Source organism: Mytilus edulis, chromosome 3 (assembly GCF_963676685.1).
Source record: "Mytilus edulis chromosome 3, xbMytEdul2.2, whole genome shotgun sequence".
Lineage (NCBI taxonomy): Eukaryota > Metazoa > Mollusca > Bivalvia > Mytilida > Mytilidae > Mytilus > Mytilus edulis.
Window position 1 is genome coordinate 71,331,104 of NC_092346.1, and position 21,700 is coordinate 71,352,803.

Genomic DNA, 21,700 nt, shown 5'->3' on the forward strand with positions numbered 1-21,700 from the left:
ACCCATGAAAATTGGTGTCTATTAAAATACACGAATCAACAGTATACCAAACAAGGGTTTTGACAAAGATTTCGCAGTTGCATTGGATCCATTTCTAATTTGCTTAAAGAAAAAGGTTGAACACATATGATCTCTATGAATGTTGAAGATGAACATACATGAGTGATGTGGGTCACACTTGGATCCTTTTTGTATGGTTCCACTTTTGTGATTGTCAGTTTCTGAATTGTTATACATGTGTATATTTTTATAGATCTTGTATCTGATGTCAGTGTAATGTTTGCAAGATCCTTTGTGAGTTTGATATTGATATTTAACTTTTACTTGCCAGCCTTAAAATGTATATTTTAAGTCCTATATATAATCATTGTGCAGGAGACATTTCTATGTATCAACTTCTTTAATATATTTGTTTTGTTATAATCATGATTGTGCTTTGTTATAATCATGATCATTGTGCTTTGTACTTATCTAACAATGTCAGCAATGTTTATATTTATTATTGATTTTGTTAAGATTCTCACCGATTGTTTCCGTCCTTCGTGATTATCTACTTAGAGTAATACACATATCAATTGTTTTCTTTCTTTATCATGTAACACCATTGTTTTTTATGTGAGGATTTTACACAGATGTTGAAAGGCTTTTACAACCAATAAATTTGTAAATAAATTAAGAAGTGCTATTATAATATAAGTTTCGTTATTTTAGCCATTTCATTAATAAACCCAAGTTTACATATAATAGTACAATATTTTCATAGATATATAGAAAAAAGTAAAATAACAAAAATACCAAACTCAATGAAAATTCAAATCAGAAAGTCCCTAGTCAGAAATGATTCATTCATTAGAAGTAAAGGCAGAAGACTACATTAAAGTAAATTCCTTTGATATACCTTGTAACCTTTAGTTAAGACTTTAATACCAAAACCTCTATATCAGCGGTATTAAACCATTTGATATTATCCACAGTTTGAAAACAAAAAAAGCAAACTATACATTATTTCCAATCTTATTTTTGTTTTGCTTTGACAAAGTCAATAATTTAATTGCAGTTTTATTAGCATTGACTCTTATCATTTCCATGGAAATAATTTGGACCTGCTCCCTCTGTAATGGATTATTAACTTAGAAACTTGCATAGTTTACATGTTTAAAATCACCTCAAAGGGATCAAGTTATGATACCTTTTTAAGTCAATTTATTTGGTATGCAGTTGTTTTAGCATTGGCTTATCTCATTTCCATTAACAAATTATTTTGCCCAATATTGCATACTTAGTTATGTAAAAATGAGAATTTGTGGTATAATTTCCATTGGGACACCATACAGCCTTCAACACTGAGCAAAACCCATACTGCATAGCAAGCCAAACAATTCCAACAAGAAATCTAAATGGCTCGATTTATGTACAAAGCAATTAATTAACTTAAAAACATGAAATACAGCAACAAACAACGTTTATTTGACTGAAAGTTGACATGAAACTTGCACAGTTTACCTAAACAGTGTTGAAACTTTGATTTCAATATTTTTATAATTTTATCAAAATAACAAACAGGTGAGACCTATCTCTGTGTCAACAGTTTATTTATTTCCTTAGTTTTGAAGATGTGGTATGATTGCCAATGAGACAACTGTCCACAAGAGACCAAATGACACAACAATTAACAACTATAGATCACCGTACAGCCTTCAACAATGAGCAAAGCCAATACCGCATAAAGCCAATAATAAAAATCATTCATGGGTTGGTAAATACTTTATCTGTAGCATTCATATATTAGTGTGAATCCTGCTTCCAGTGATCTTCCAACTTGTCTTATATAACTGTATGATACAGATTACAGTGCACACAACACTTGTGATTGCAAATATGCCAAATATTTTCATGGACCAACACTGAAGGTAATGGAAAATGCAAAACCTCATTTTGACACCTTCAGAAGTTTGCCTCTTTGCCCAACTTTTCAGTCTACCTCTATGCCACTGAAACAGATCAATGTGGGACAGTGAAAAATTTTGTAGGCATGGTATATGATTTTTTATCTATTTGTGGATTCTTGGTTAATAAATATTTTTGATTACCAAATAAAATTCCATCTTATAGGCCAAACCAATATCAAATTAGGATTGTAAGGTTACAGGTTTCATCTAACCTTGATGTCACTTTCATGGAATATCTTCATGTATTAGCAATGGATCAGCTAGATTTGTTGCAGGACACAATTTTAAAGTACACATCTCTCACAGGTTTCATCTGACCTTGACCTCATTTTCACAGTTCACTGGTCAATGCTAAATCTGTTTCTTAGAGACTCAGATACTATACGCAATATTTCAACTATATTTGGTGTATGTGTTATGTTTTCAGGGAGGGTTCAATTGGCATACTTTTTTTAGATGTAGGATTTGTAAGGTCTTTTTTCTGTGATCATATATACAATAGCTTAACTTTTTTTGGTGTATGGTATGGTTGTAAGGTGTACATGTCTGTCTGACCTCTAACCTTACCTGTATCAATGTGTCATAGCTTGCTGGACCTGATTTACTTAGCTACCAATCTAACAACAGATATAGAAACTCCTAATGCCACAGCTCAAGGAATATGTGATAACTAGACTTCATTGAGATGGGAGCCATCTCTGAAGGCCCTGCTGCAAATAATGTGTGGTAAAAAAATTGAATCTTTGCCATAGGACAAGGGGGTGTCTACTGAAAAAAGGTTTTTGACCTTTGACTTAAGAAGTTGTACATACATCATGACACCCTTTGGTGTTGGTTAATATATACATGTCAAGTATAAACTTAGAAATCATAATGGTTCTCAAGATAGAGCAGACACAATCTTTATCATAGGGGGGTTTTCAACTGAAACCAAAGCTTTTTACCTTGCAAATTGTACGAACATAATGACACGACCTCTGGTGTTGGTTTCGACAGGGCCCTTATTAAAGTTATGTGAAACCCATTTATCAAAATATGTGTACCTTATTAAGTGAACTCAGTTTTTAGTGCATGTGGCAATCCTCTGAGAGACATTTACAAATGTGATAGCCAGCTTACTTAAAGCACAACCTTAAGGTTGCACTTTGTAAATACAGCTGTTTCTCAAACCACGCCTCTTTTGGGGAAATCTTGAATATTCATAGAAAACTTAATTTTGTGTACATACTGGTCCCCAGTTATGCTCTCTGTGTTCCATCTCACAGAGACATAACTTGGGAATGTTACCAGTAAATAAACATGTGCATATTGTTTACTTTGAAATCTGTAGTAACCTTTCATTCGAGGTAGGGGTAGTTAAGAAAATTAGTGTTAGTTTAAATAGTTAAAATACGTACCATGATTATAATTTAGTACGCTAGACGCATGTTTCGTCTACGCAAGACTCATCCTTGACACTCATTTAAACTTTGAGAAGTTCAGGGCATATAAACATTGAAAATATGCCGCACAGCCCTATATTTTGACCTTTGAAAAAATTGTAGTGCATATGAATTTTCATTCTAGGATAAGATTTTTTTCAAAACTTCATATAAAAAGTGGTACAGTTTTAGCCGTAAAAAGAGTTCCTATGGGAAATTGCATTGTCAATATTAACAGAAATGCAATCTTTAGCTTCCTAGTGTCTTCACAAATTCAAATTAAGCTCTTGGTTTTTTATTGAGCCTTCTCAAGAGTAAACCCCAAAGAACAGAACCATTTTTTTCTTAGTTTGTATCTTATGTACAATATCAAAAATATGGGGTGTTTTTTTGGGTCTAATATAGTTCTCTAAATAATAGACTTTAGGCTTTTTTATTCTCATTTAATACTACTGTAAATTTAGAAATTATTGCGAATAATGAGCAATGATTAAAACTCACATTTTGAAATATTTTATATGAATTAAACAGCATTTTTCTCAAAATCGTAAAAATTAAAATCGCATTTAAGTGTAAAACCAAAAAAATCGCAATAATAAATACATGCATTTATTTATGAATTTACAATATTTTCCATTCTGACCTATGCTTGTTGCAAAAATGTGGTTCTGGCAATTTCATTTTGCAATTTTGCAACAGACTGCTCACACCTTTGAATCATACATTCCACTCAGAATGGAACCACACAAACATTCTTTCTTAAAGTTTTTTCAGTTTCAAAATAGAGTATGTTGGTGACATTATCCATTTGTCCTACATTGACTTGAATCTTAAGTTTACAGCTATGCAAAATGAGACGTACATGTAGGGAGACTGTACATCTGAAAAATGTCTGTGATGACTACTTAATGACATAATTTATAACATACTTGTACCTCTCTTAAATTTATTGTTAATAATTTAGAATTTATTAAGAACTACCACAGGCAAAGCTGACCTTATATGGTTTTTGCTACCTTTTGATATCCCTTTTCATCATTTTGCATTAGCTCCCCTAGTATCAAACATCCTTTGCTTTTAAATGTGAGTTTTCCTGATGAAGGTAGATCCAGAAAAGTGCTTCAAACAACATGAAGTGTAATTTTATTTTCTAGCAATACTCTCCAAGGCTATTATCTGCTCAGTAGTCAGTGATTAGGTACTTACATACACTAAATCTTTTAAATTTCTTTCATAAAACTAAGGTTTCAACTACCTCAGGCAAAGTTGACCTAGGATGTTATTGTCTTTTTTTTTAGGTCCCTTTCAGTCCAATATCTCCTCAAGTATTTAAATATTCTTGCCTCTCAATAAATGTTTGTGTTTCAGTGTTCCTGATAAAGGTAAATTAAGATAAATGCTTTTTGTGAACCAAATTTATAAAAGTGTTAATTCCATTAACACTAACTATTATTTGAACAGAGATATCTTAACACTACATGTGTTACAATATACAATAACATTGATAACTTCTATTATATTCAATTACATATTTATTATAAAGAGAACATTTTTAGTCTCCATCAAAAACAGTATCAATGCATTGTGTTATTTCCTTTCTGTTAGTCATCTTGAAGTCTATAAGCAGTTTTTAAATACTACAATCTTCACAGACTCACTGTGCCACGTAATATTCTAGTTCATAAGTATTACAGTGGCCGATATCACAGATTACTTCCTTCTTTTATCACTTTCAAAAGTTTATTTCTTTTCTTTTTTCTTCTTTTTCTTTTTAGAAGGTTTGACTGGAGTATCATCTGTCTTACTGTCTCTTTTCCTTTTTCTGGATAATCCAGATGTTTCTGGCTCTTCCTCATCTATTTAAACAATGATAAAACTATTTAGTAAGTATTAAAACTTCCAGGTTTTTTTATAAGAGGATTCATGATCACTTATTAAGTGCAGCTACTATAAAGAAACAATACAAAAATTACCTCTGAGATATCTACTAACAATAGTCACCTTTAATATTTATTGGTGAAGTATTTTTTCTGCTATAACGTGTACATTCACAAAATGATCTGAGGCTTCTTTATTAAAATTAATCAGCTTGTGTGTATTTTAGCCCCTACACTATGGAATGCTATCATAATATTTTGTAAAGTGATGTCCCTTTATCCTTGTGTTTGTCATTGCCTTGCATCACTGTCTCAATTTATAACAGTTTCACAAGAACTTCTTTTGAGTATAAAACAAATACTACTAAAATATTACATTCATTTTTCATAGGTATTGTCTCATCAGGGCCTTTTATAACTGACTATGCAGTATGGGCTTTGCTCCTTTTTGAAGGCCGTACGGTGACCTATAGTTGTTAATGTCTGTGTCATTTTGGTCTTTTGTGGATAGTTGTCTCATTGGCAATCATACCACATCTTCTTTTTTATATTGTCTATGTTAGTTATATCATAAGTACTTTACAGCCAACATACTTAAAAGTTTTAATGGAGAAATATCAAACGAAAGAAATACAAATAAGCATCATTGAGCATAAAGATGTGTACCTATGTATAAAATGTACATACACAATATATTTATAAAATTGTTTCTAAAATGATGTTTATGTTTGATGTATCTATTAGATGACATTAAAACTTATAAATGAGAGATTACCTATTACTATAGGTTTATCTTTATTTTCCTTTGGTGTTACATGTTCCTCTATCTGCTTCTTTGCAGCCTCCCACAGTGAACTCTTGACAAATCGTTTAGCTGCTCCCTTATCAAGTTTTGGAGCCTTTGCTTTGTCCTGGATGTCTTTTACCCTATTCATGTAACTTCTGATTCTATCCTGTATAATTAAGAGATAATACATTGTCATTATTTTTGTTATTACTTTTTAATCCTGCAAACCTGATTTTTTCAGGGTTTCAATTTTAGGGTATAACCCTAAACAAACAATCTAAAAAATGTGTACATGCTGCATGTCTCAACTGCTTTAATGATCATGATTAATGTTATGTTGAGGGTTTTAGTACAAGCATCACAAAAACTTTATATTATCCATAATCCATAAAAATGAGGTCAATGTCAACTAAACCATAGCCAATAGACATTTACACCCAGGGTTTCTGCTGGCGGTCCCCATTTTCGCAATTTGCGAAAAAATAATAATTGTGGCGATAAAAATGTGTCATTTGCGAAAGAATTTGGCGAAAGAAATATATATAACGATTTATTTTCCTCCATCTTGTTTATTTACTTTTTTTTAGATTTTCTCGGACTTTACCTAATCAGACAATACTCGGATTTCACCTTGACCTTATTAAGATATGGATAGAAAATCAATAATCAGCTGATTGCATTTTATAGCTATCAACAACAAAGGACTAATTTAAAATAAAGGTGTTGATTGAATTGTTTGACAAAATGATATGTGGTTAAATGGCTTCCGCTAAATGTCACATAAAGGATTTATTTACCACTTTGCGACGCACATGTTTGAAGCAAACTTTTGACGTTGCCTCTCCTTTTAAAGATAGTTTAGAAAAAAAAGCTGTTGTTGTGACAAAAAATATTCAAAAGCAAGAAAAATCTCTGATTTAAAACTTTAATTTTCCTTTGACTTTTTGATATAGATATTTGATTTAAAGTCGTTTGAGTGACAAATGTGTTTCAGGCATAGTTTTACGTCTCAACTTTTTCATTTACGATGGTTGGAACAACCCTTCGAATGGGAGAAACCATCCAATGGAATGACAACACATGAAACGAGGGATCAATTTCATGTGATAAAAGCTTTTGTTTTGTTTTAAAACCACTTCTTAGTACAAAGGGCACATCAGTATTTTTCTTTTAAAGGAACTTTCCCAACAAACTAGACTGGTATTAAATGATAAAAACATGTCCATGAATTTTGTCATATTCCAGGACTTATATCTTCTTTATTATTAAAGCATACTCCTACTCATTTAGAAAAGTTTTTTAAAATACAATGATTTTTCCCCCCTTTTAATTAGTTAAAAAAAAAATCTGTTGTTTTATAGTAAAAGTTTAGTGTGCATTCATTACAATGTAGACTCTAAAATAAGTTTGAGAGAATAATCATAGACACAATTGGACAAATTCATTTTATCTAAGGGAGGGGTAGAAAAAAAGGTAAATTTAAAACGACAAATATATTTATGTTAATTGGCGGAAAAAAAAAAAGTGGCGAAAAATATATTGTTATTGACCCAGGGTAAACCCTGTTTACACCTAATTAAAAAAAAATGACATACAAAGATATAAGATGTGGTATCAGTACCATGAGACAACCTTCCATCCATGTAAACCAAATATGGTTGACCGAGTACTTAGTATCTGAGATACAGACTAATGATAGATTAATGAACCATAAAAATGAGATCAGGGTTGGATAAGCCCTACATGTATCTGACAGACATGTACATGAACTTCTTACAATTATTCCATAAACTAAATGACATTTGAATATGTTATCAATAAAAATATATTTGAAATGAAATTGTGTGTATTAATAATATTAATCATCTACAACAATACATTATCATATTGCTCATGCAAATTGATCCTCTCATGAGAGGTTTACAATTCATAAATAAACTTCACATCTTTTTTCTCCAAAATACATGTACTTCATTTTATCATGCAAATCCAGTTGTTGTTGTTTGTTTATGTGGTTCATAAGTGTTTCTTTTTCTCGGTTTTTATATAGATTAGACCATTGGTTTTCCTGTTTGAATTGATTTACATTAGTCATTTTGGGACCCTTTATACAGCTTTAACTTGCTGTTCCATGTGAGCCTAGGCTCCATGTTAAAGGCTGTACTTTGAACTATAATTGCTAACTTTTTAATTGTGACATGGAAGGAGATTTGTCTCTGGCACTCATATCACATCTTCTTATCTATCAATACTTGTCATTTATTGCCTTATGTCAACTTTACTTCCTATATATAAACCTTAGTAGCTTCATTATTACACTTTGTTGTCATTGAAATTCACGATCTTTGCAAGCTATATATAAATAATATATATTATCTTTATAATACATTTTTTTTTTTGTACTTACAAGTTCCTGTTTCACAGCATGTTCTTTTGGATTTATACCACATACATTGAGGTACACTGCAAGAGAAACACATAAATACACAGGGCATTTTAATAATGCTCACCTATGAATGTTCTATTTCTAAATAAATATGGGTAACAGTTTAATTCTAAGAAAAATTTATCATTGAAATCAATATATTTTTGGTAATACATGCAGTACTTCACAACCATGACAATTAATTTTTAAATTATATATTATCAAACAAAACTACATAAAAATTAATCATGCTGTTCTAAGAAGGTCAGAAAATATTAGTTGCTGTCTCATCCATGTCCCAAGTCAGTAAATTCAGTGGTTGTCGTTTGTTGCTGTATACAAAATGATTTTGCTCATTATTTTGTACAAAAATCAGGACATTAGTTTTCTCTTTGAATTGTTTTACATTTGTCATTTCAGCCTCAGGGCCTTTTATAGTTTGTGATACACTAGTACGTTACATTGGTAATGGGTTTAGCTCATTTTTGAAAGCTGATCAGTGATCTATAGTTGTAAACTTCTATATAAAGGCAACAGTAGTATACCGCTGTTCAAACTCATAAATCCATGGACAAAAAACAAAATCAGGGTAACAAACTAAAACTGACGGAAACGCATAAATATAAGAGGAGAACAACGACACAACACTACAATGTAACTAACACACACAGAAACGGACCAAGCATCAGACAAAATCCCACGAGAATAACAAACATAACATCAAAACCAAATACATGAATTTGGGATAGACAAGTACCGTGACACGTCTTATCGCAATGTCAATTTACACTAAAAAATAAGAGAAAACAAACGACGCAACGTTAAATATGCCATTTAGTCTCTGGTGGAAAGTTGTCTCATTGGCAATCATAACCCATCTAATATTCATATTTTTTTACTATTTGAGGTTTGGTGACATCTGGGTATTCAGTTAACTTAAAAGCAGATGTTCAGTTGGGATTTTGCTCCTTTGCTGGTGACTCACATTTTATACACCCCATGCCCTGATCCCATCCCTACACAGAATGAGATCTGTTCACTTCTGTAAAAATACTTAAATTTAAGAATCAGATTAATAACTAATGTTCAAACCTAGATTAATAACTAATGTTCAAACCTAGTAAATTGATTTAAAAAATTAACTTTTTTTTAGTTTCCCTCATTGAACATAATAATGATTGTGTCATGTGTGTATAAGTCCTCTTTTGACAAAGTGATAATACGTTTATTCTCAATTCAAATTGGTTTTATACTCTCAATTCTGTTTCAATGCAATCTGATTTTAAACCAACATTGAATTTACCATTTTCAGTCTTATTCACAGTCAGGGGTGCTACTTAAACAAGTGATTTCATTATCACCTATTTCAGTGATTTTTTATATTCAGTTATCACCTATTTAAGTGATTTTGGTGTTTTCTTTGATCTTCAAATGCTAATTTCATTGATTTTCCATATTTTCACAAACTTTTCTATAATTTTCCTACATAAATCAATTATCCCTTTATCTTTTGATATCAATTTCACCAGTGAGCTTTGGCAGTAAGTTAGTGCGCTAAAGTTTATAAAAGTACCCTTGGGAATTGTTCTGTAATCAAATATTCATTAACTACTCTTACTATCAGACAAAGGTCAACAGTATTAGGTGACCTGATTGGTTTTCTTTATAATTAGAATGATTTATTTTAAGGTTATGTCCTGATCTACAAATTATTCCAGTTTTTGCATATTCAAATAAACTGTAAACACTGGCTGGCTTATCAAGCAAATGACAATTTCTGCATGTACATAGTTGTTTTTTCAATGGAATTCTGGTCTTTTTACCAATAAAAAAATCAAGCTTGTGGGAAAAATATCCAAAAATGTTATAAACACTTATTGAAGTGATTAAATTTTAACTTCTCAAATTACTTGTTTCAGTGGTTTTGAAAAGTCACAGGTGCTTGAGGACAGGATCCTGTATGAGCCCCATATAGTCCCTCCCCCCTTTTTTTAATTTTTTTTTTTTATCATAAATCTCAGATTTTTCAATATATATCACTTATTTGTACCATATATATACTAATATACCATATTTATACTCTAAATATGCATGTTTACTATCAATGTGAATCTCGACTATAGAGCGAGATTCACATTGATAGTAAACATGCATATTTAGAGTATAAATATGGTATATTAGTATATATATGGTACAAATAAGTGATATATATTGAAAAATCTGAGATTTATGATAAAAAAAAAAATTAAAAAAAAGGGGGGAGGGACTATATGGGGCTCATACAGGATCCTGTCCTCAAGCACCTGTGTGAAAAGTCTGTGCAAAAATTTTAAATATTTCGCAGCCAAAATCACTCAAAGAAGTGATTTTGAAATCACTTGTTTAAGTACCACCCCTGACTGATTCAGTAACAAAATTCAACATAAAAGTAATAAAGACCTCTAAGAATTTTGTTCAATTATCATAACTCTTACCACTGCCATCTAATATATCCATGTAAAATGTTAAAACTTACTCCAGAACAATGAGTTGATGGTATATGCTCCTGTCAAATCAAGTTTTGCTTTGTCTAATGGTGTCATCTGAAAAAGATATAACAGTACACTATTAACAATGATTAAGAATATACTCAAGAGTTTCAAGTTTGAGATAAAATTTTAAGCTAACAAATGTATTCATGTTGTAAACCAGGGCTTCCAAAAAATATTTGGGCCAGCCGTACATTTTATGCCTTATCCTGATTTTCCATCCCTTAAGACCAAAGGAAATTATGGTAATTAGTTTGCCATCCCAATGATTGATATTAAAAAAAACACATATTAAACTTTACTTTGATTTAAATTCTTTCTGACGTAAACTGTTAATTTGACATTGCACCATTCCAAGTGTGCAACATCAGCATACTTTTATCTGCCTTATACTCTTTATTTGTGCAAAATAACAATTTCAAAAACATTTCTTTCGTTTTGAAAAGCACATTTTCCTAACACTGGATGTTGACTTGACAATGGTAAAACGTTGGACCAGTGACAGATACCTAAAATCCATACTTGATCATTCAGCACAATTGACCGTACATGTAAGTAGCTCTTATCAGGTTATCAATAGTTATTTCATCAAGAAAATACTTGAAATGAACAAAAGTAAGAGATATCAATGATAATTTTAGCATTTTGAAGAAATTAGGATGCATAATTAAATTTCCCACCTGTGCACATGTGTTCTAGATCAAACAATGTGGGTCTGGTGATTTTACATTTAAAACCTTTTTAAATCTTTCATCAAATCATATAGTAATAAATGAATTTCTGATAATTTTAATCTTTTTGACTAAATTAATAAGATGCAAACGGCTGAAATGGACGGTACATGTAAGTAGCTCTTTCCAGGTTATCAATAGTTATTTCATCAAGAAAATACTTGTAAGTAGCTCTTTCCAGGTTATCAATAGTTATTTCATCAAGAAAATACTTGTAAGTAGCTCTTTCCAGGTTATCAATAGTTATTTCATCAAGAAAATACTTGTAAGTAGCTCTTTCCAGGTTATCAATAGTTATTTCATCAAGAAAATACTTGTAAGTAGCTCTTTCCAGGTTATCAATAGTTATTTCATCAAGAAAATACATGTAAGTAGCTCTTTCCAGGTTATCAATAGTTATTTCATCAAGAAAATACTTGAAATGAGCAAAAGTTAGAGATATCAATGATAATTTTAGCATTTTGAAGAAATTAGGATGCATAATGAAATTTCCCACCTGCGCACATGTGTTCTAGATCAAACAATGTGGGTCTGGCGATTTTACATTTAAAACCTTTTTAAATCTTTCATCAAATCATATTATGTTAATAAATGGATTTCTGATAATTTTAATCTTTTTGGCTAAATTAATAAGATGCAAACTGCTGAAATGTAAGAAAATAACTTTGAATAGAATGATCAATGTCTGGTACAAAATAAATTGGTCAACTAGTACTGAATAGGTAAATTTCAGGATTAAAGTAGGGGTTGTTTTAATAGTACTTTAAAATTATCATGTCATCTTATGACTCTTATGTGACTGTTTAAGGCAAAAGGTTTGGTAAAAAAAATCATGAATTAATATGTTATATAAGATGACCGTCTTTTAAGAAGGCCATGAAAACTGAAAAGTAGATGTCCTCTTCATGCTTTCCCCAGGTGGACAATGTCCAGTAAATTTATAATTGTCCGGAATCTATGATTGTTTCCGAAGCCATGTTGTAAACAGTTCTTTTGGCTAGCTGGTAATATTAAATCATTATATTTTTTCGTTGGACATTTTTGAAGAAGATTTTTATTGTAAATGTATTCATCTTGATCAAAGGCAAATCGAATTATATCTATTTGGTTGTGTTTGGTGGTATAGTCATGATGTGCATTATCATACCCGTAGCCAGGGGGGTTTCGGACGAACCCCCCTTTGAAAACAAATAATGACTGTTAAAGTCAACGTTCTGTTCCAATTGTGACTGTTAAAGTCGAGTTTTTGAGGCCAAATAACCCCCCTTTGGAAATTCCTGGCTACGGGCCTGATTATCAAAGGGATTATTGCATCACATCTATCTAATAAAGTCTATAAATAATTATGTATGGGTAAGTCATATTACCAATACTGGCTGTAATAGACCACTTTCGAGTTTGTACATCACTGGAAAAAACTCATCAATTATCATGATTATGCACGCCTTTATACAGTCATTTACCAGATAGAGGGGTTTGCCTATATCCCTGCACTATAAACATTCATTTATAGTGTCTTAGTGATCATTATTAAGCAGGATACACTAGAAATAATATTTGTTCTGTAGGTACTTAAACACAATTCCTTAATGACAGCAGTTACTGAAAAACAAATTGAGAATTCAATTTTCTGAATAATTCGTGCAATGTAGGTTTTTGGTTTTCAAAGCACTGGCTCAACATTGGAACAGAAGTGATGACGCCCCTAAACCCACAAATGATCAGAAGTGACGACGCCCCTAATCCCACAAATGATGTTCACTAAAACCCAAGTTTTTGACGGAAATGCATTGAACTCGAAAGTTGTCTATTTACATTCATGCAATCATGAAATATAGCATCACATAGTCATGATAATAAAAGGTCATGGGTAGACCAAACGACAATGTTTTCAAATAATAAGGTTGGAGAAAATAGTTTCATTCATGCCATTTATTTAAATGGCTTAAATAAATTTAAGAGGGCTAATCCGTAATCCTGACCTTTTGGAGATTCTGTTTGAGAGCCAACAAATCAGAAAATCAATTCACCTTTTCGTTTAACTCATTTTGGGGAACATCGACTAGATACTTCAGAGTCTTTTCTACTTCTGTGAGTGAAAGATCAAAAGCTGTAAGCTTTTCTTTTAGTTCCTTTGGTATTCCATCCATGCCTGAGGTAGCAGGTACCAGTTTTGGTGTACCAGAACATGTGTCCCACGCAGAAATTTTGTTATAGTAAAGCATTGAGGTATATAATTGCATCATGTGGACTAAAAAAATAATTGAATGTAAATTCTAGGCTAGTATACTACACAAGTAAGTAGTTGCATACACAGGTTGGGGATTTCCTTCACACATGGGTCCAATCAGATGTCAAAATTGTGGTCTCCTCACTTGACGGCATCCAATCAAAGTAGTGAAAATATTCATTTTTTTGTAAACAAAAATATCTTGAGATTTTGATGGTAAGGATAGGTTCGGACAAGGCTCTAATTCACTAAATATCCTTTATCTCTTGAATTTTGCCTACAATTCTTGTCGGCTTTTAGCAGGATTCTGCAGGTGAGCAATAGATTGGTATCAGAGCATCACATTTTTTGCCTTATTTACAATGCATTTATAAATTTTTAAATCTCCATGCTGGCCAGACACCCACATTTAAAGGTTTTCTATATATTTACATAAGCACGTACACATCTTGGTTCCTTGAAACCATACATTTTATTTGTATATAAGCTTGAATGAATTTTCAAGAAAATAAAATCATAAATCCATGAAATTCTAAAGATTTATTGTAAAATAACTGGTTTCTGCCACCTTAAGCCTTAACATGATTTTACAATATCACAAAATGTGCCTTTTTAAAAGTTCTACATGTGGGTGGTATTATATTTGTTTTATTCATAGTCAATGTATAGGTCTGTTTGCAAGCAAATAGTTTTTACATGGATTTTAAGAATTATCAAATATCAAGACAGATAACTCTGTATTCCAATACAAACAATGACATTCAATTGATTTGTTTTGAAATGATTATGTTCACCACACTATGGTTTTTTATCATAAATTTTATAGAAATAGCAATTACAAAGAGAGAAAACAGTAAAACAAGCCTCAGCATAGTACTAGAAAAAGCTGATTCTACTGTATATTGCCTGTTATAATGATTTATTTCATATGATATGTACATTTTCTTATTTATTGACTTTTTAACCATGAATATATGAATTCTTCTTTTTTTATAGCTCTACTACAAAGTTGATACAGTAGGACAGATAACAGAAATAAGAAAACTGGCTTTTCTCATCAGCAGTAGTGTGGCAATTCTAAAATTTCAACATGCGGCCTACACAGCTAGCTCATGTGGAGAAGAGATATGAGACTGGTTGCGAATAAATGTACACTTAGTTAAGTGCATCATGGATCTACAAAGTGAAATATATGTACCAAAAATATTAGTTTATTCATAACTAAGCCTTTTTCAGCACTGCAGTCAATAGAACAATGATAGTGACAAGAATTGAGACTATTTCATACCTCAAACTATGGGAAAATACTTCTTGAGATCAGTTGTAAGTGGTTTTATATCATGCATGAAACAATAAACTAAAGTAGTTTTAAACACTGTTGGATAATTTGTACACTGTACCAGAAAACTGACACAATAAAAGTTATTAAATATGAACACAATCATTTTTTTCTAATTTTTTGGCATTCAAAGCAGTATGACGGCAAAAGACACAAATATTGCTATAATAAATTTGGTCTTACAAAACCTATAAATGTTTTTTTTTGTGCTGTAACCATATGAAATGCATGTATTTTTAATGGTTAATAACTCAAGAACTCAATCAGACTAAAAAAATGTAAATAAATTGTTTTCAATGAGTGGTTAAAGGTAGCAGGTACCAGTTTTGGTGTACCAGAACATGTGTCCCACGCAGAAATTTTGTTATAGTAAAGCATTGAGGTATATAATTGCATCATGTGGACTAAAAAAATAATTGAATGTAAATTCTAGGCTAGTATACTACACAAGTAAGTAGTTGCATACACAGGTTGGGGATTTCCTTCACACATGGGTCCAATCAGATGTCAAAATTGTGGTCTCCTCACTTGACGGCATCCAATCAAAGTAGTGAAAATATTCATTTTTTTGTAAACAAAAATATCTTGAGATTTTGATGGTAAGGATAGGTTCGGACAAGGCTCTAATTCACTAAATATCCTTTATCTCTTGAATTTTGCCTACAATTCTTGTCGGCTTTTAGCAGGATTCTGCAGGTGAGCAATAGATTGGTATCAGAGCATCACATTTTTTGCCTTATTTACAATGCATTTATAAATTTTTAAATCTCCATGCTGGCCAGACACCCACATTTAAAGGTTTTCTATATATTTACATAAGCACGTACACATCTTGGTTCCTTGAAACCATACATTTTATTTGTATATAAGCTTGAATGAATTTTCAAGAAAATAAAATCATAAATCCATGAAATTCTAAAGATTTATTGTAAAATAACTGGTTTCTGCCACCTTAAGCCTTAACATGATTTTACAATATCACAAAATGTGCCTTTTTAAAAGTTCTACATGTGGGTGGTATTATATTTGTTTTATTCATAGTCAATGTATAGGTCTGTTTGCAAGCAAATAGTTTTTACATGGATTTTAAGAATTATCAAATATCAAGACAGATAACTCTGTATTCCAATACAAACAATGACATTCAATTGATTTGTTTTGAAATGATTATGTTCACCACACTATGGTTTTTTATCATAAATTTTATAGAAATAGCAATTACAAAGAGAGAAAACAGTAAAACAAGCCTCAGCATAGTACTAGAAAAAGCTGATTCTACTGTATATTGCCTGTTATAATGATTTATTTCATATGATATGTACATTTTCTTATTTATTGACTTTTTAACCATGAATATATGAATTCTTCTTTTTTTATAGCTCTACTACAAAGTTGATACAGTAGGACAGATAACAGAAATAAGAAAACTGGCTTTTCTCATCAGCAGTAGTGTGGCAATTCTAAAATTTCAACATGCGGCCTACACAGCTAGCTCATGTGGAGAAGAGATATGAGACTGGTTGCGAATAAATGTACACTTAGTTAAGTGCATCATGGATCTACAAAGTGAAATATATGTACCAAAAATATTAGTTTATTCATAACTAAGCCTTTTTCAGCACTGCAGTCAATAGAACAATGATAGTGACAAGAATTGAGACTATTTCATACCTCAAACTATGGGAAAATACTTCTTGAGATCAGTTGTAAGTGGTTTTATATCATGCATGAAACAATAAACTAAAGTAGTTTTAAACACTGTTGGATAATTTGTACACTGTACCAGAAAACTGACACAATAAAAGTTATTAAATATGAACACAATCATTTTTTTCTAATTTTTTGGCATTCAAAGCAGTATGACGGCAAAAGACACAAATATTGCTATAATAAATTTGGTCTTACAAAACCTATAAATGTTTTTTTTTGTGCTGTAACCATATGAAATGCATGTATTTTTAATGGTTAATAACTCAAGAACTCAATCAGACTAAAAAAATGTAAATAAATTGTTTTCAATGAGTGGTTAAAGGTAGCAGGTACCAGTTTTGGTGTACCAGAACATGTGTCCCACGCAGAAATTTTGTTATAGTAAAGCATTGAGGTATATAATTGCATCATGTGGACTAAAAAAATAATTGAATGTAAATTCTAGGCTAGTATACTACACAAGTAAGTAGTTGCATACACAGGTTGGGGATTTCCTTCACACATGGGTCCAATCAGATGTCAAAATTGTGGTCTCCTCACTTGACGGCATCCAATCAAAGTAGTGAAAATATTCATTTTTTTGTAAACAAAAATATCTTGAGATTTTGATGGTAAGGATAGGTTCGGACAAGGCTCTAATTCACTAAATATCCTTTATCTCTTGAATTTTGCCTACAATTCTTGTCGGCTTTTAGCAGGATTCTGCAGGTGAGCAATAGATTGGTATCAGAGCATCACATTTTTTGCCTTATTTACAATGCATTTATAAATTTTTAAATCTCCATGCTGGCCAGACACCCACATTTAAAGGTTTTCTATATATTTACATAAGCACGTACACATCTTGGTTCCTTGAAACCATACATTTTATTTGTATATAAGCTTGAATGAATTTTCAAGAAAATAAAATCATAAATCCATGAAATTCTAAAGATTTATTGTAAAATAACTGGTTTCTGCCACCTTAAGCCTTAACATGATTTTACAATATCACAAAATGTGCCTTTTTAAAAGTTCTACATGTGGGTGGTATTATATTTGTTTTATTCATAGTCAATGTATAGGTCTGTTTGCAAGCAAATAGTTTTTACATGGATTTTAAGAATTATCAAATATCAAGACAGATAACTCTGTATTCCAATACAAACAATGACATTCAATTGATTTGTTTTGAAATGATTATGTTCACCACACTATGGTTTTTTATCATAAATTTTATAGAAATAGCAATTACAAAGAGAGAAAACAGTAAAACAAGCCTCAGCATAGTACTAGAAAAAGCTGATTCTACTGTATATTGCCTGTTATAATGATTTATTTCATATGATATGTACATTTTCTTATTTATTGACTTTTTAACCATGAATATATGAATTCTTCTTTTTTTATAGCTCTACTACAAAGTTGATACAGTAGGACAGATAACAGAAATAAGAAAACTGGCTTTTCTCATCAGCAGTAGTGTGGCAATTCTAAAATTTCAACATGCGGCCTACACAGCTAGCTCATGTGGAGAAGAGATATGAGACTGGTTGCGAATAAATGTACACTTAGTTAAGTGCATCATGGATCTACAAAGTGAAATATATGTACCAAAAATATTAGTTTATTCATAACTAAGCCTTTTTCAGCACTGCAGTCAATAGAACAATGATAGTGACAAGAATTGAGACTATTTCATACCTCAAACTATGGGAAAATACTTCTTGAGATCAGTTGTAAGTGGTTTTATATCATGCATGAAACAATAAACTAAAGTAGTTTTAAACACTGTTGGATAATTTGTACACTGTACCAGAAAACTGACACAATAAAAGTTATTAAATATGAACACAATCATTTTTTTCTAATTTTTTGGCATTCAAAGCAGTATGACGGCAAAAGACACAAATATTGCTATAATAAATTTGGTCTTACAAAACCTATAAATGTTTTTTTTTGTGCTGTAACCATATGAAATGCATGTATTTTTAATGGTTAATAACTCAAGAACTCAATCAGACTAAAAAAATGTAAATAAATTGTTTTCAATGAGTGGTTAAAGGTAGCAGGTACCAGTTTTGGTGTACCAGAACATGTGTCCCACGCAGAAATTTTGTTATAGTAAAGCATTGAGGTATATAATTGCATCATGTGGACTAAAAAAATAATTGAATGTAAATTCTAGGCTAGTATACTACACAAGTAAGTAGTTGCATACACAGGTTGGGGATTTCCTTCACACATGGGTCCAATCAGATGTCAAAATTGTGGTCTCCTCACTTGACGGCATCCAATCAAAGTAGTGAAAATATTCATTTTTTTGTAAACAAAAATATCTTGAGATTTTGATGGTAAGGATAGGTTCGGACAAGGCTCTAATTCACTAAATATCCTTTATCTCTTGAATTTTGCCTACAATTCTTGTCGGCTTTTAGCAGGATTCTGCAGGTGAGCAATAGATTGGTATCAGAGCATCACATTTTTTGCCTTATTTACAATGCATTTATAAATTTTTAAATCTCCATGCTGGCCAGACACCCACATTTAAAGGTTTTCTATATATTTACATAAGCACGTACACATCTTGGTTCCTTGAAACCATACATTTTATTTGTATATAAGCTTGAATGAATTTTCAAGAAAATAAAATCATAAATCCATGAAATTCTAAAGATTTATTGTAAAATAACTGGTTTCTGCCACCTTAAGCCTTAACATGATTTTACAATATCACAAAATGTGCCTTTTTAAAAGTTCTACATGTGGGTGGTATTATATTTGTTTTATTCATAGTCAATGTATAGGTCTGTTTGCAAGCAAATAGTTTTTACATGGATTTTAAGAATTATCAAATATCAAGACAGATAACTCTGTATTCCAATACAAACAATGACATTCAATTGATTTGTTTTGAAATGATTATGTTCACCACACTATGGTTTTTTATCATAAATTTTATAGAAATAGCAATTACAAAGAGAGAAAACAGTAAAACAAGCCTCAGCATAGTACTAGAAAAAGCTGATTCTACTGTATATTGCCTGTTATAATGATTTATTTCATATGATATGTACATTTTCTTATTTATTGACTTTTTAACCATGAATATATGAATTCTTCTTTTTTTATAGCTCTACTACAAAGTTGATACAGTAGGACAGATAACAGAAATAAGAAAACTGGCTTTTCTCATCAGCAGTAGTGTGGCAATTCTAAAATTTCAACATGCGGCCTACACAGCTAGCTCATGTGGAGAAGAGATATGAGACTGGTTGCGAATAAATGTACACTTAGTTAAGTGCATCATGGATCTACAAAGTGAAATATATGTACCAAAAATATTAGTTTATTCATAACTAAGCCTTTTTCAGCACTGCAGTCAATAGAACAATGATAGTGACAAGAATTGAGACTATTTCATACCTCAAACTATGGGAAAATACTTCTTGAGATCAGTTGTAAGTGGTTTTATATCATGCATGAAACAATAAACTAAAGTAGTTTTAAACACTGTTGGATAATTTGTACACTGTACCAGAAAACTGACACAATAAAAGTTATTAAATATGAACACAATCATTTTTTTCTAATTTTTTGGCATTCAAAGCAGTATGACGGCAAAAGACACAAATATTGCTATAATAAATTTGGTCTTACAAAACCTATAAATGTTTTTTTTTGTGCTGTAACCATATGAAATGCATGTATTTTTAATGGTTAATAACTCAAGAACTCAATCAGACTAAAAAAATGTAAATAAATTGTTTTCAATGAGTGGTTAAAGGTAGCAGGTACCAGTTTTGGTGTACCAGAACATGTGTCCCACGCAGAAATTTTGTTATAGTAAAGCATTGAGGTATATAATTGCATCATGTGGACTAAAAAAATAATTGAATGTAAATTCTAGGCTAGTATACTACACAAGTAAGTAGTTGCATACACAGGTTGGGGATTTCCTTCACACATGGGTCCAATCAGATGTCAAAATTGTGGTCTCCTCACTTGACGGCATCCAATCAAAGTAGTGAAAATATTCATTTTTTTGTAAACAAAAATATCTTGAGATTTTGATGGTAAGGATAGGTTCGGACAAGGCTCTAATTCACTAAATATCCTTTATCTCTTGAATTTTGCCTACAATTCTTGTCGGCTTTTAGCAGGATTCTGCAGGTGAGCAATAGATTGGTATCAGAGCATCACATTTTTTGCCTTATTTACAATGCATTTATAAATTTTTAAATCTCCATGCTGGCCAGACACCCACATTTAAAGGTTTTCTATATATTTACATAAGCACGTACACATCTTGGTTCCTTGAAACCATACATTTTATTTGTATATAAGCTTGAATGAATTTTCAAGAAAATAAAATCATAAATCCATGAAATTCTAAAGATTTATTGTAAAATAACTGGTTTCTGCCACCTTAAGCCTTAACATGATTTTACAATATCACAAAATGTGCCTTTTTAAAAGTTCTACATGTGGGTGGTATTATATTTGTTTTATTCATAGTCAATGTATAGGTCTGTTTGCAAGCAAATAGTTTTTACATGGATTTTAAGAATTATCAAATATCAAGACAGATAACTCTGTATTCCAATACAAACAATGACATTCAATTGATTTGTTTTGAAATGATTATGTTCACCACACTATGGTTTTTTATCATAAATTTTATAGAAATAGCAATTACAAAGAGAGAAAACAGTAAAACAAGC

The 21,700-nt window shown here is 31.1% G+C and overlaps 1 protein-coding gene across 1 annotated transcript in view; it reads right to left on the reverse strand.

Annotated features, from left to right (window-relative positions):
• Positions 1–4,770: 4,770 nt before the first annotated feature.
• The window catches only part of LOC139517324 (nuclear nucleic acid-binding protein C1D-like), a 53,769-nt gene continuing 36,839 nt past the window's right edge, over positions 4,771–21,700 (reverse strand). The window contains exons 2-6 of the mRNA XM_071308255.1: positions 13,749–13,870; positions 10,975–11,041; positions 8,442–8,497; positions 6,023–6,200; positions 4,771–5,226 (exon numbers count right to left, since the gene is read on the reverse strand). Of these exons, the coding sequence (XP_071164356.1) occupies positions 5,111–5,226; positions 6,023–6,200; positions 8,442–8,497; positions 10,975–11,041; positions 13,749–13,868 (537 nt within the window). The 5' untranslated portion in view covers positions 13,869–13,870 and the 3' untranslated portion in view covers positions 4,771–5,110. The remainder of the gene's footprint in view (positions 5,227–6,022; positions 6,201–8,441; positions 8,498–10,974; positions 11,042–13,748; positions 13,871–21,700) is intronic.